Source organism: Schistocerca nitens, chromosome 9 (genome assembly GCF_023898315.1).
Source record: "Schistocerca nitens isolate TAMUIC-IGC-003100 chromosome 9, iqSchNite1.1, whole genome shotgun sequence".
In the NCBI taxonomy this organism is placed as follows: domain Eukaryota; kingdom Metazoa; phylum Arthropoda; class Insecta; order Orthoptera; family Acrididae; genus Schistocerca; species Schistocerca nitens.
This window is the reverse complement of record NC_064622.1, coordinates 44,659,586-44,675,292: the sequence shown is the minus strand read 5'-3', so window position 1 is coordinate 44,675,292 and position 15,707 is coordinate 44,659,586. Positions and strand designations below refer to the sequence as shown.

Sequence of the window (15,707 nt, the reverse complement as noted above, 5' to 3'; positions counted from 1 at the left end):
TCCTGAGTTGCGGATGAGGGACACTATTCTTACTTTTAAAGACACGGTGAGATTTCTGGGGCTCATTTTTGACTTGAAGCTCACGTGGTTACCTCATCTTAAAGACCTGAAATGGCGGTCGCTTCAGGCTTTAAGTATTTTAAAATGTCTTAGCCACAGTACATGGGGAGCTGACAGGACTTGTCTGCTCCAGTTTTACAGGGCTTTTGTGTGATCTCGGCTCGATTATGGGTGCATGGTGTATGGGTCTGCGAGGCCTTCTTACTTAGAGATGTTGTGCACCATGAAGGGCTTCAGTTGGCCACTGGGGCATTCCGAACTAGCCCCATACCAAGCCTCTGTGCAGAGGCTGGTGAACCGCCAGTTCATATGCGACGACGGCTACTTACAGTACGCCAGGTGTATAAAACTTTGTCCACCCCATACACATCTGCATACCATACCGTTGCTCAGCCTCCTCTGGCACGGTTATTTCATAACCGGCAACGTGCGATGCAGCCCTATGGGATTCACGCACAGGATTGCCTCACTGCAATGTCTATAGCTGATCTTCGTGTTTTACGTTGCGGTTGGAGCAGATCTCCACCTTTGCTCCTCCGGAGACCCAAACTTATTTTAGATTTGACTAATTTTAAGAAAGATAGCACACCAGATTTTACATTCCAATCTCTGGTTTTTAACATTTTAGATGTGCATCACGGTTTCACTGTCGTTTGCACTGATGGCTCCAAACAGGAGACTTTCCTTGGCTGTTCTGTAGTGTTCCCTGACCATGTTACCCAGATTCGCCTCCCTGACGAATATACCATTTTCGCAGCGGAGCTCCACGCGATCCTGAAGGCACTGGAGCGGACGAATCGTGTTCGGGGCAATCGATTTCTCCTCTGCTCCGATTCTCTTAGTGCCTTACAATCATTGCAGAATGTGTACCCAACTGAGGAGATGGTCCAGCTAATATATGACCAACTGTAGTTGCTCCAACGACGGGGTAAGGAGGTGTCCTTCTGCTGGGTGCCTGGTCATGTAGGAATATGGGACAATGAACAGACCGATTGGGCTGCCAAGGAGGCCTGCAGAGAGCAGGATGTGGTCCAGTGTCCTATTCCCTTGCAGTGTGTCATTTCTGCACTACACAAGAAGTGCATGGAGTTGTGGGAGGAAGAATGGCTGGCGGTGACGGCCAATAAATTGCGGTTGGTGAAGTCAACAACTCGGCCGTGGCGTACCTCCTTCCGGTTGCTCAGGAGGGAAGAAGTGATCCTCACACGTCTTCGGATCAGGCACTGTCCTCTCACACATAGCTTTTTATTACAGCAGGAGGATCCTCCGTTTTGTGATGCTTGTGGTGTGCACATCTCTGTCCGCCACATTTTAACAGACTGCATTTTATACCATGATGCACGGGCAGAAGCACAAGTTGATGGGGATGTGGCTTATGTTTTAGCTAACGATGAGACGTGTGTGTCTAGGGTTTTTAAGTTTTGTGATGTGTCTGGACTCTGGCCTAAACTTTTAGGCTGGAGGTTTTAGCGTATTGCAGAGTGGCTGACTCCTCCCTTTTTTCATTGCGGTCAGCCAGCCACTTCCATCTGCTCCATTGTTTTAGCTCCCTCTACCATTTTCGTTCTGTGTTGTCCGTGTTTTACTGCTGACGCCCTGCTTCATGCCACACTTCGGTGTGGGTGAGCACATATTTTTCAATGATTGTTCCCCGTGTTTTATATTCCATTTTATATAACTGTTCTGAGTTTTTTTCTTGACACACCCGTCTCACTATGTTACTGAACGGGCGCTGAAGACCTTGCTGTCGTGCGCCCAAAAAACCCCTCTGCTACTACTACTGCAGCTTTGCTTGTAGATCACATGACTGGTTTTACAGGTAGCCCTGCCTTTGATACGCTAGCTGATGTCTGTGACCAATCTGTAGTAGGTGGTGATGGGAGGATGTATAGGACAGGTCTTGCATCTAGGTCTATTACAGGGATATTAGCCATAAGGCAAGGGGTTGGGGCAGGGGTTGTGTAGGGGATTGGTGGGTGTTGTGGGAGGCATTGGGAAGAATAGTGGATAGCACATTTCTCATTTCAGAGCATGGCGAGAAGTAGTCGAAATCCTGGCGGAGAATGTAATTTAGTTGCTTCAGTCCTGGGTGGTACTGAGTCACAAGGGGAAAGCTCCTCTGTGGCTGGACGGAGGGCTTTGGGAGGTGACTGGATGATGGGAAAGATAAGGCATGAGAGATCTGTTTTTGTACAATGTTGGGAGGATAATTACGATCTGTAAAGGCCTCAGTGAGACCCTCAGTATCCTTTTCATTATATTGTTACATTGCATCCTGGATTTTCCATTGGCTGATTTTGCCTGACAGCTTTTTTTCCATCATAACACAGTGCTGTTTTCCTTTGTTACTATTTTCTAATGCATTACTATACTCAGTGTCCATCTTTCTTTCTTTTTCTTTCCTGTGTATCTCTTGTTGCCTTACAAACCAAACTGCATGCTCAACCATCTTGGCTGCACACAACAGACAGCTACAAGACCATGCTGTTTGTTGGTGCAGCACTTCATGTCTCACATTACTCCTGCCACTATCATTAATCCTATACATTCACATTGATCACTCTCCCTATGTCATCCTTGCATTGCATGTTATTTCCTCCACCTTTTCTATCCCACACCAACTTGTAACTCATCCTACCAACCCCTCCTCACCCCTCATTCCTTTCCCTCTCTATTCCAGTTTCACCTAATCTAGTCACATCTGCTGTCCCCCTTCTTCACACTTATCCAACCACAGACCTGCAACCCACATCACAAATATTTTTGTTTTTTCTTATTGTGACTTCACACCAATTTCAGTTGGTTTTCATGTTTACCTATCAGCCTACTCCCTCAGATTTCATCTTGTTCCCCCCTTATTTAATTCATTTCATCCTTTTTGTAGTTTTTACCACATGTTTAAGTATATTTTTGCAAATTTTTGGATGCAATTGTACCTTTCTTAATGTATTTTACACGTTTTTTCCACCACTATGGATCCTTGCTCCTTACATCTGTATCAACACAGAAACATTTCCTTATCACTAACCAGAACTCAGTCCCACATACGAGGTGTGATTGGAAAGTTTTAAGAATGGATCCGCTACTGCTTACTGGTATGGTGAGCAGGTACACAGAGGGTGGGGAGTGAGTCATTGTCTTGTCCTTGAACGCCCTCTGACAGGAAACTGTGTTTCCTTTATTCAGTTCATTGTGGCAGCTGGTTGAGTGCGGGTCTCAAAAAATGGCTCTGAGCACTATGGGACTCAACTTCTGAGGTCATTAGTCCCCTAGAACTTAGAACTAGTTAAACCTAACTAACCTAAGGACATCACACACATCCATGCCCGAGGCAGGATTCGAACCTGCGACTGTAGCGGTCTCGCGGTTCCAGACTGCAGCGCCAGAACCGCACGGCCACTTCGGCCGGCTGAGTGCGGGTCTGTTAGGGCTTGTTGCCAGATTCTGTCTGCGTGAAAATGGATGTAAAAACGGAGCAACAAGTTTGTGTGAAATTTTGTTTTAAACTGAGAAATCAGCTTCTGAGACTTACGGTCTATTAAAAACAGCATTTGGAGATAATTGCATGATCCAGTCAAATATTTCTGTGTGGTTCAACAGATTTAAAAACGGCCACAAATCATTTGAAGATGAACCCTGTCCCGGCCGTCCTTCCACCTCAAAAATGAATGAAAATGTTGTGAAAGTTTGCAACTTAGTGTGCTCTGATTGTAGACTTACAATTAGGAAGATGGTTGAAGAACTTAATTTAAGTTTCTATGCAGTTCAGTCAATTTTAACTGAAGATCTGAACATGCGTTGAGTGTCCACAAAATTCATTCAAAAAGTGTGATCATGTGACCAGAGACAATACCAACTTTAAGTATGCCTAGAACTGATTAATTGGACTAAAAATGACCCAGATTTGTTAAATGGGGTATGATCCTAAAACCAAAGTGCAGTCTTCATAGTGGAGGACTCCAGGTTCACCACGACCAAAAAACCCACAGCAAAGTTGATCGAAGGAGAAGACAACGTTGGTGATTTTTTTATTCTACCAGTATTGCGCATCACTAATTTATCCCTGGAGGACAGACAATTAACCAGGAATACTACAAATGTGTCCTTGAGTGTTTGCATGAAAAGGTGTGGAAGAAAAGGCATTGTGGAAAATCAGGAGTTGGGTGCTACAACATGGCAATGCCCTGGCTCATTGTGCCTTCTCCATCGTTGAATTTTTGACCAAATTCAGAATTGCTGTGCTTCCACAAGCGCCATAATCCCCTGATTTGGCGCCTGCATACTTCTACCTGTTTCCTAAACTGAAATTTTCACTGGAAGGGTAGTGCTTTGACTCAACTGAAGACATCCTAGCAAATACGGAGAGTGCCCTTAACACACTTCAGGAAAAAAAAATTCCAAGAATGTTTCCAAAAGTGGAAACACCATTGGAGTCTGTGTGTTCAGTCAGAAAGGGACTATTTTGAAGGAGATGCATCACAGTAGCATGTAAGTACCACCATTATATGATTACATGCCCATTCTTAAAACTTTCGAATCACACCTCATACTGTTCCTACATTGCTGCTTGACTCATGGGATCCCCCCGAATGGCCTTACCATTAAGTTACACATCTCCATCTGCCACCTTCCTTGCACAATGACCTCCTCCTGTTCAGATTCTACCAATCCTTATCCCTCAGCAACATAGTCCTGCAAAACCATATAAGTCATGTCCAATCCTCCTTGCAGTATCTTTTCTTCATCTGTAAAAATCTCCTGCTATGCAATCCCAAATTCCTGGATTCACACATTGAAAGTCTTGCTCTCCAGGAACTAGAGCAACATGCACAACACCACCTCAAAAAACTCTCCAACCTGCTCACTTGCTACTCCCACCTTGGACTACCACCATCCACCACCTCTACAACAACCTTCATACCTCCCCCTCATCCCCTCAAAGCTGACGAACACTGTCTCACAGACCCATTACATTTACCCCAAGCTTGAAAACTGACTCCCACCATCACACGGAATCCAAAACCTAAACAGACCTGAAACACAGTCATGAACTTTCCCACCAAAGGCCTTACCCCACAGAAGTATCAGTCCTTTCCAAGGGCCTCACATTTTGCCCCACTCACATGCAGGACTTGTTAAAGACCTTCTCTCCCTCTCCCGGTCCCTACAGTGGAAATCTTTTTCACCACCAATCTGAGCAATCAGACTCAACCAAAGAGCAATGTTGAACCCTGCCTGACTCAGTTCACTACTCCATCCAACCGTGATCTACCCCCACTGCCTCCAAATCACCCCCTGTTAACTTTCCAGAATTTCCTAACCTCGAACCTTGCCCCACCATCATTCCTCAAATCCTTACATCTGCCGAAATATTCACAATCCACCACCTGGAAACTGATCACAGCCTTATAATCCTACCTGCTGACAAAGGCTCCACCACTTTTGTTTTGAACTGCAAGGATTACCGGGGCAGAAGGACTCAGCCAGTTGTCAGATTCATCCACCTACAAACCTTGCCACAGTGACTCCATTCCAGAAATCCAACAGGATCTCCAGTCTCTCCTCAAATCCTTAGGCTCATTCCACAACCTCTCCCTAGAGTCCATCTCTCTTCTCACCCCCTACTATTCCCCACACTCTTACCGAGCGAGGTGGCGCAGTGGCTAGCACACTGGACTCGCGTTCAGGAGGACGACGGTTCAATCCCGCATCCGGCCATCCTGATTTTGGTTTTCCGTGATTTCCTTAAATCGCTCCAGGCAAATGCCGGGATGGTTCCTTTGAAAGGGCATGGCTGACTTCCTTCCTCTTCCTTCCCTAATCCGATGAGACCGATGACCTCGCTGTCTGGTCTCCTCCCCCAAAAACAACCCAACAACTCCCCACACTCTTACATTCTACATGCTTCCTAAAGCCCATAAACCCAACCACCCAGGATGCCCCATTGTGTCTGGTTACTGTGCCGCCACTAAGAGAATCTCTGCTCTCATACACGAACACCTTCAATCTATAAACTGCAACCATTTCCTCTACTGACTCTCCAAAGTTCCTCTTCCTTTACAACACAGTGCCCTGCTTGTCACTATTCACAGCACCTCCCTTTACACCAACATCCTTAATGCCCATGGCCTTACTGCTATTGAACACAACCTTTCTCAATGCCCAATGGATTCCAAACCAACCACCTACTTCCTAGTCGCTGTGACCAACTACATCCTCACCCAAAATTACTTCTCCTTTGAAGGAATTACCTACAAACAATCCAGGGTATGGCTATGGACACCTGCATGGCACCACCCTATGCCAACCTTTTCATGGGCCATCTAGATGAATCCTTCCTAAATACCCAGAATCTCAAACATCCAACTGGCTCAGATTCATTGATGACATCTGTGTGATTTGTGATCCGAATTGAGGGTGAGGTCAACCTATTCACATTCCTCCAGAACCTCAACACCTTCTCGCCCATTTTCTTCAGCTGGTCCTTCCATACAGCCTAGCCTCCTGTGGCCATTGCACCTGTGGTGACGAGTGGTTCCTCTCGAAATATACCAAGGGCCTCACTGAGGCCTTTACAGATCATAATTACTCTCCCAGCTTTGCACAAAACAGATATCCCTGCCTCACCTTTCCAGTCACCTAACACCTCCCAAAGCCCCACCATCCAGCCACAGACGAGCCAACCAGAACTGGAGCAACTGAATTACATTCTCCACCAGGGTTTCAACTACCTCTTGTTGTGCCTCGAAACGCGAAATGTCCTACCCACCACTATCCTACCCATTCATCCCATGGTGGTATTCAAACGCTCACAGAACCTACACAATATCCTCATCCATCTTTACACAACCCCTACTCCCAACCCCTTGCCTCATGGCTCATATCCCTGTAACAGACCTAGATGCAAGACCTATTCCATACATCTTCCCACCACTACCTGCTACAGTCTGGTCACAAAGATCACCTATCCCATCAAAGGCAGGGCTACCTGTGAAACCAGCCATGTAATCTACAAGCTAAGCTGCAACCACTATGCTGCCTTCTATGTGGGCATGACAGACAACCAACAAGCTGTCTGTCCACATGAGTGACCACTGACAAAATGTGGCCAAGAAACAACTGGACTACCCTATTGCTAAGCACACCTCCCAACTTGGTGTCCTTCATTTAAATGACTGCTTCACACTCTGTTCCATCTGGATCCTTCCCATAAACACTAGCTTTTCTGAATTGTGCAGGTGGGAACTCTCCCTGCAATATATCCTACGTTCTCACAGCTCTCCTGGCCTCAACCTTCATTAGTCATTGTCCTCAACCATATAGCCCCTTCTAGTTCCCATTCCAGCATTACATGGCCCTACCACTGATGTAATCTTTTACTTCTCTCCTTTTCCCATACCCTCTGTCTAACGTCCCAACTGAACCTAGCTGCTGCTCTCTCCATTTCGTCCCTGCACGCTACCAGCATCACTTTACCATCCCCCACCCCTACCCTGCTATCCCTCCCCCTCCCTGCTGCAGCCACCTCCTCCTCCTTATCCGCACCCCCACGCCTCTCCCATAATGTGCTGCTGCTCGAAGTCTGGCTCCAACTGCTAGAGATGTGGTCGTGTGTGTGTGTGTTGTCTATTTTTGACAAAGGCCTTGTTGACCAAAAGCTAATTTTCCAACAGTCCTTTTGGTGTGCTTTTCTGCGAATCAGCATCTCCGCCACATGGTGAGTAGCAACTATCCTTTTCATTATTACATTCCATCCTGGATTTTCCATTGTTTGTGTTTGCTGTGTCTTTATCTTCCAAGATATGCACAGTTGTTCCACAACAGAATTGTTGTAAGTTTTTTCCCTCACGCTATTTACTGTGGGCTCATGAAAAAATTTATTACTCCTTGTTACAGTTAAAGAGGAAAAAAGTTATCCCAACAGAGCTGCTGTATAATAAGTGGGGAGGATTATGTCTGAACCATAACGCCTTGAAGGTGATGCTGGAAATAGGAGAGTTCACTGATGATGAAGTAGATGTTTTGAAATTTGTGGCAATTGCAGCTGGCCATCTCACACATGTAAGTTATGAACAATGCATCATAATAAATTATGTGAAATCTTGTCAAATATTTATTTTAAATGTTTCTTTTTGCAGAACCTGAAACAAACAATGATAGTCATATGTGAAATACTGACTGAAGAACCTGAAGGTGGGTCAGCTATGATTCCATTCTCAACATTTTGTGACCTTTATACATATCTTGCAAAAAAAGACTGTGGGCCACCATCTGCCCATAAACCTGTTGTCAAGGAAACAATTCAAGCAGAAGAGGAATCAGAGGAAACTGAAGACAAATTACACAAACATGCAGAGGACATAATCACCGATATTGTAGGAACTGTTGTATCTGTTCCAGGAGATGAAGAACAAACAACAGAAAATGTTACTGGAGCAGATGTTCAAGGAGAAGGTGAGCAGGAACAGAGCCCAGAGTTATCAGAAACAACCATTGGTGAAATGCAAATGTCTGGCAGTAAAGATCTTGAGGATACAGCAGAAGTTCATGAAGAGAGTGTTCACATAACAGAAACAAAAGGAGAAAATGGTATGGATAATATGCATCCAGATAAAGAAAGCAGTCATGTAGGAGTTGATAGGACTACTTCAGTGAAATTTAAGGAACCGGTACATGCAGGCAGTATAAACACAGAGGAAGACGTTTCATTATTATCTGATGAGTCCAGTTCTGCCACAGTGCCAGAAGAAAAGAGTTCTGAACCAGAAGAAAAGAGTTCTGAAAAGATTGCAAAAGAAACTGTTAAAGAAGTTGTACATAGAGCAGAAGTTGCTGCTGAAGCAAATCAAGCCGAAATTACGGCTGCCCAATTTGTGATTAAGGTTAAGTCAGAAACAGTGTCAAGGAAAGTTCGTACACAACAGAAAGCACCCAAGAAGACACTGAAACCCTCCCACATGCATCATGAAGTACCTGGCATTGGGCCTCCAGTCTCAGATGAACAAATAGACAAAGTTATTACATATTTGCATTACTGGTCTGCACGACAAGAAGGAATGATTATGCCACGCAACATAAATCATTTCCTTTGTCCATCACTTGATCCTCCTCCTCCTCCAGAATTTATAGAGGCATCGCTACCAACGTGCATCTGTGGCATAGGAAATCCAATGGCCTCTGAGTGCCATTGCACAGCTGCTTCTGACAACTAATCAATTTAAAACCATCAGTGTTAGTGGGAATGTGCATGCTCACCAGTAATTGCTTGTAACAGTGCTTTTTACCAGTGATATTGTCATTTCAGTACTGTAGTTCTTCAAAAGTTCTTCAACTGCTGTTTCACTAGCAGTTTTAAAGTAAATGTAGATTGATCATAAGGGTCTGAAGCTCACCATTGCCTTTGACTGCTGATCATACACCCAGCACAATATTGACCACAATGCTCATCACCTCCTACAAACTTAAGCAAATTATCTTTCATTATTTTCAAATAATTTACACAGTGATTAGCTTTTTGCTATTACATGTACAACAAAAGAACATAAGGTAATAAATAGCCTGATATTCAACAGAGAGTCCCTCTTTAAAATTTTTTGGGATGTAACTGCTTGCAGCAAAACAATGTTTGAATTTTACACCAAATCACACACTTCAACAGTGTTTACCATTTTGCCAGCTGGATCATGTTTCTACACCTTCAACTTCTGCTCTATGGTGTATTACCAGTAAATTTTACTCTCACTTAAGAAAAATAGTGGCTTACTGTTTGTCCACAGTAAGAAGACAGTTTTTACTGGTGTTACCTGTGGAGAAGAAAATCGGCACTAGTTGGAAAATATTCATTTGTCTCCAAGCACTGCCAGTGTTTCTGCATGTATCACCTCTGCTTCCATGTAAGCACAAAACGGGGGAAATTGTGCCAGCACTCATTGTGTGAAGAAGTTAACGCTACTGTCCCCTCACTGGTTGTCTCCCACTGGCAGTCCTAATGCAGGGGCGAGGCATATCTCCCACAGTTCCTGAAGGGCATCGAGTGAAGGGTAATCATAACATGTCAAACAGTATGTGTGCTAAATCAGGAAATTAAGTCAAGGAGAACAAACATCCAGTATATATGCATAAACTAATTGGCAAGATCCTCATTTCAGGTACCTAAATCATATTCACAGGACTAAGGAGAAAAGTATACTTCAGTCACCTGTTCCAGTAACATTGCAAAGTGATTTTTAAAGAGCTCAGAATGTACTTTTGTATCCTTTTCAGTTTCTGATAGAGCTAAAGAGTAAGACAAATGAGAATATCAGAAAGGATTTCCACATCTACATCCATACTCTGCAAACAAGTGTGAAGTGCATGCAAGTGTGTACTGTCCATTGTACAATGAAATATAGTTTCCTTTTCATTCCATTTGCATATGCAGGATAACTACTTAAATGATTCTGTACACAGTGTAGCTAGACTGATCCTGTCTTCACAGTCTCTGTGGGAGAGCCCTGTAAGGAACTGTAGTATTACCATAAATTACTCATTTACTGGCAGAAGTAAAGCTGTGAGTACCGGGCGTGAGTCGTGCTTCGGTAGCTCAGTTGGTAGAGCACTTGCCCGCGAAAGGCAAAGGTCCCGAGTTCGAGTCTCGGTCGGGCACACAGTTTTAATCTGCCAGGAAGTTTCATATCAGCGCACACTCCGCTGCAGAGTGAAAATCTCATTCTGAATTACTCATTTAATACTACTACTTCAAAGATAGTAAGTAGGCTTTCATGGGTTAGTTGATGTGTTTCTTTAAGTGTCTGACAGTTCAAGTTTTTTTCATAATTTTTCCAAGTCAAACAAACCTTCTATATCACCTGTTAGTTCTCTTTAGTGCAGGTCCTATACCCTTAAGCAGTATTATAGCATAAGACACAAGAGTGTTTTGTTAACAATCTTCTTTTAGACAGACTGCATTTTTCCAGTACTCTATGAATTAACTGGAGTCTGCCAGCTGTTTTATCTGTGAGTGACCCTGTGTGATTATTCCATTCCATAGCCTCAAAAATTGTTACACCCAGATATTGGCATAAGTTGACTGATTCCATTTGTGAATCACTGATATTGTAGTAACAGGGTACTACAGTTTTGTGAAGTGCACTATTTTACAGTTATGAACATTTAAAGTAAGCTGCCAATCTTTAGACCACTTTAAAATATTATCAAGATCGCAGTGAATATTTGTCCAGCTTTTTTTCAGGTTGTACTCTGTTAAAGGTATCTGCATCAACTGAAAAAAAAAACCTATGGTTGCTACAAAGGATTTTTATGAATATATTTACATCTAAGATTACTATCAGTATTGTTTGCCAGGTGGTGGTGGTGGAGGAGGAGGATGATTTGGGGCAGGAGACCAAACAGCAAGGTCATCTGTTCAATTGGATTAGGGAAGGAAGTCTGCCGTGCCCTTTCAAAGGAACCATCCGGCATTGCCTGAAGTGATTTAGGAAAATCATGGAAAACCTAAACCATGTCTGCCAGGTCATTAATATACAACATGAACAGCAAGGGTCCCAACACACTTCCTTGGGCCACACCTGAAGTTACTTCTACATCTGCTGATGCCTCTCCATTTAATGTAACATGGTGTGTGCCAGTTGCCCATCAAAAAACCTTCAGCCCAGTTACAAATTTTGTTTCATAGCCCATATGACTGTACTTTTGTTAGTAAGTGTTAATATGGTAATGACCCAAATGCTTTTTAGAAATAAAACACACTGTGTATACCTTATTGTCTTGATCCATGACATCCAGAAAGTCATGTGAGATAAATGAGGGTTGGATTTTGTATGTCTTCAGACTCCATGCTGATTGGTGTGGAGGAGGCCGGTCTGTTCATGATAGCTAATTACATCTGAGCTCAGAATATGTTCTAAGATTCAGTAACATATGGGTGCCAGTGATATTGGATGATAGTATTGTGGTCACTTCTACTACCCATGTTGTACATAGGTGTGACCTGTTCTTTCTTCCAGATATTGGGCACACTTTTTTGGACAAGGGATCTATTGAATTTTATGCTTAAAATAGGGACTAAGCCAGCTGAAAATTCTGTGTAGAATGTGCCAGGCATTTCATTGGTCTCTAGGGCCTTGTTCAGCTTTGTAAGAGACTGCGACAAAAAAGAGAAAAACAAGAAATCTGCTTAAGGGCATAATGAGGTGTCGTCAAGTGTAAAACACAGAATCTGATGGTATTTCCAAAGGGCCCTTAGATCTTCTTCAATTGTAGTGATTAGTGATTTCAGCTATTTCTCAATGACATCAATACTGGTGTCCATATCAGTCACTTTTACAGTGGTGCGAGAGTTAAACTGAGAGAGTACTTTGCACCTTCCTTTCAAAGTAACATTTGGGAACAGTTTAGCATTTCTGATTGTGCTTTTCTACCATCAGTTTTTGTTTCTATTCCATTCATAAGCATCTGGCACTAACTTTGGTGCTGATGTCAGTCTTTACATATGACCAGAATTTCTTTGGGTTTTGTGAGATAGTCTTCAATAATACTCTGTTCACTGTAATCTTTGGAGTTTCATCCATTGGACTGTTGACAGCCAAACATGTTTAATTTAGCATTTATCTACATTCCTTGTGTTTTCTGCCTAAGTTCAAGCCATGTTTCCTCTATGTGCTCCTGCCCACAATCAAATGTTACAAATCCTTCCTCAGCATATGATACTACCACCACTTTATCTAGTTTGTTTCCTTTGCATTTGGGGATGAGTCTGGCGCTGGACAGGAAATAATTCAAAATCTCTGCACAGTATGCTGAGTCTTGCTTATCATGTTGACTGCCAGGAAGTGGCAGCGCAGCAGAGCCACCTGCTGTGGCTGCCAGTGGCCACAAGGTAGCCAACATGTTACATAATGTAACATGCAGCATCAGTTTCTGTTTGTGTTTATCTAATCCAATGAATACAATACCTTCATTTTCATTGGATTAGCCTTTAGATGCATATATTTACTTAAAAATCTCACTGCTTTCAGTTTCAACCTTCTGTACCTAGTGTTATGCAAGCTCCACTGAATTTTAGGAATACTTCAAACTCTAGGATTTTGTTACAAATGCTTCAGCTGTTGATCACTATAATTTTAAGCACCTCATCTGTTAGAGGGGAAGGGGGAGGGGTGTTTCCTTGGATCTTACACTAACACTTCGTGGTCAATATCTGGATAAGATGAAGAACCACCTGATTTTTAAATAAATAAATAAAAAGAGGGAAAGAAAGAATCTGCTCAGCCTAGCTTATCACAAAACCTTCCATTGATACCATAACAATGGGTATTAGAATGAGAGTTTTATTGAGATTCTGTGGACAAGGCTGATCTTTTTTCTGTAGCTGGAATGGCTCAAGAATAAACCTAGAGCCCAAACTATGCAGATATGTTAAGAACAAATGAAGATGAAAAATATAGTTCAGGTATAATTCTGCTCCATGACATTTCCAGACAAGATGCAGCTGTGTTAATTAAACCTTTTCTAAAGGTTTCCTTGCTGCCATTTCCCTATATAACAACATTCAGTATATACTACTCATCTACACTTGCTTCCCAAACATGTTACACAACAGGCCTCACAACAGATGAAGTGCGTTACACAGGCTCAATTTCAGTGGAAGACAGCACATCGAATGTGTTGGTTACAGGTGTAATACCCAAGTTCTCCTTGTTCCTTGCCTCTCCTGTACAGGACTTCTAGCCATGCCTTTGGCACACTACAAACGGTCAAGTCAGTAGGTGGTCATGGACCCTGTACTGCCTACAGAGGAATCAGTTTCCATTGGAGAGGATAATACTTGAGTACCCTTGGTATTTCTGGTACTTGTGTTTTGGCATTTCATCCAACACACCCATTCAAAGCAGCTTCCAATCATTTGGCAGCTTATGAATAGTAACAAACTCTTTCAGTGGCTGATATTTGTTTATGATTCAGAAAAAACAACTTTAAATTAAGCTTGTTGATTCACAAACTGAAGCTATAAATAAAATGATTTTGTATAACAAGAGAGAAACCTTGGATTAGATTTGCCGATTCCCTGATGCTACTTTGAATTATCTGTCTTGAACTTTTGTTCTGTCGATGTCATGTTCACTAACAAACGAAAAACCAATGGAAAATTCTGACAAATACAGAAAATAAGCAGTGGTGTTGAAGGGGAAATTAAATGTAACACAATGCAACTCATTTATCTACAAATGAAGATGCATAGTGTACTTCAGTTGCCATTCTGCTCAATGACAATTTCATACCAGATGCTGCTACATAAAATAAATAATTTTCTTAATTGTTCAAATTACATTTTGCAGTCTAGATTTTACACTAGGTGACTTATAGAATTGAAGTGGTTAGGCACACGGTGTTTCATCTCAAATGAGAAACTGTAAGGCACTGTAACACTGTGTTTGCAGACAAGCAGGAAAACAAAGTGGCCATGAAAAAAATGTTTCAATCATCATGGTAATTACATAATAAAATACTCAGCATGTCTCCAGACATCACTACAAAAATCTTTTCTTATCCATATTTGTTTTAATTTCTGAAAAAAAAAATAGCCCTCCTAAGTAAAAGGAGGTTAACCAAAACTAATGATTACTTTACAATCTTACAAAAGTGAGCATTTGAACACATTGATGATACTGGATAAATAAATTAACAGTTCTATCTCACAGAGCAAGCAGTGTTATGCCAGAACAAATTACAGGCTCTGTACTTAAGGAGTTCACTATATGGTCTCAAAATATATATCAGTATGTATGACTGTGGTATCCAATATTGTACAGAACTGAGGAAGACCTGAAAGTGGTGTACTTCTGGAGCACAGCATTGCACAGAAGTGAAATGTGGGCCATTGGAAATCCAGAGAAGAAACTGGAAGCATCTGGAATGTGGTGCTATCAAAGACTTTTAAAAATAAGTGAATAGGTAAAGTATGAAATGCAGTATTGGTGAAGAAAGGAGTCTCTTGAAGTCCCTTATCAGAAGAAGGAAAACAGTGTATTCAAGGTATACATCTATGTTTGTACTATAATGTGCTATGGAGAAACAGTATAACAGGATGAAAGTGAGGTTTTATGTTTTCCAATGTTAGTTGTTTTTAACTATTGCTTGGTCAGTTACATTGGCAAAGTTTTGCAGCTGATGGTTATTTTGTATTTTACCATTGCCATTTCCATTTATGATGTACTAAGCCCAAATGTATTACAACAATAAAGTTTTTAATGCAGCTCAGAGGCGTTCATTGCAACAATGTCAGTCCTGTCATTATCACCAGTTCACCAAATAAGTTGCTTTTTGTTTTGTCTTCATTATACTATCAGTTTTGGCTTTGGAAGGGGAAAAATTCATATGTAATGCTATACTTAAAATTTAAGTGTGATGCAGTCAAGCTGTGCCATCCTAGAGACGCAGAAAGTAGACCATGTTCTACAGAAAATTGATATTAGTGCCATGTTAGGGGACTGAACTGTGGCTACAGATATAACTGGAGGCTGCAATGATCTATTAGGGAGTATTAGTTTTATTCCAAGTAACATAATACTCAATTTTACTGTGCTTTCTAAATTTATCTTTTCCACACATAGGAATAAATGTTGATACTGGGCCTGCCAAGACTGAAG

The 15,707-nt window shown here is 42.1% G+C and overlaps 1 protein-coding gene across 2 annotated transcripts in view; it reads left to right on the top strand.

The window, feature by feature from the left end:
- LOC126203373 (uncharacterized) overlaps nt 1-9,594 on the top strand; it is a 100,828-nt gene extending 91,234 nt beyond the window's left edge. For both annotated transcript variants that reach the window (XM_049937669.1, XM_049937670.1), the window contains 2 exons: nt 7,957-8,121; nt 8,199-9,594. In XM_049937669.1, the coding sequence (XP_049793626.1) occupies nt 7,957-8,121; nt 8,199-9,272 (1,239 nt within the window). In that variant the 3' untranslated portion in view covers nt 9,273-9,594. The remainder of the gene's footprint in view (nt 1-7,956; nt 8,122-8,198) is intronic.
- Nucleotides 9,595-15,707: the final 6,113 nt, after the last annotated feature.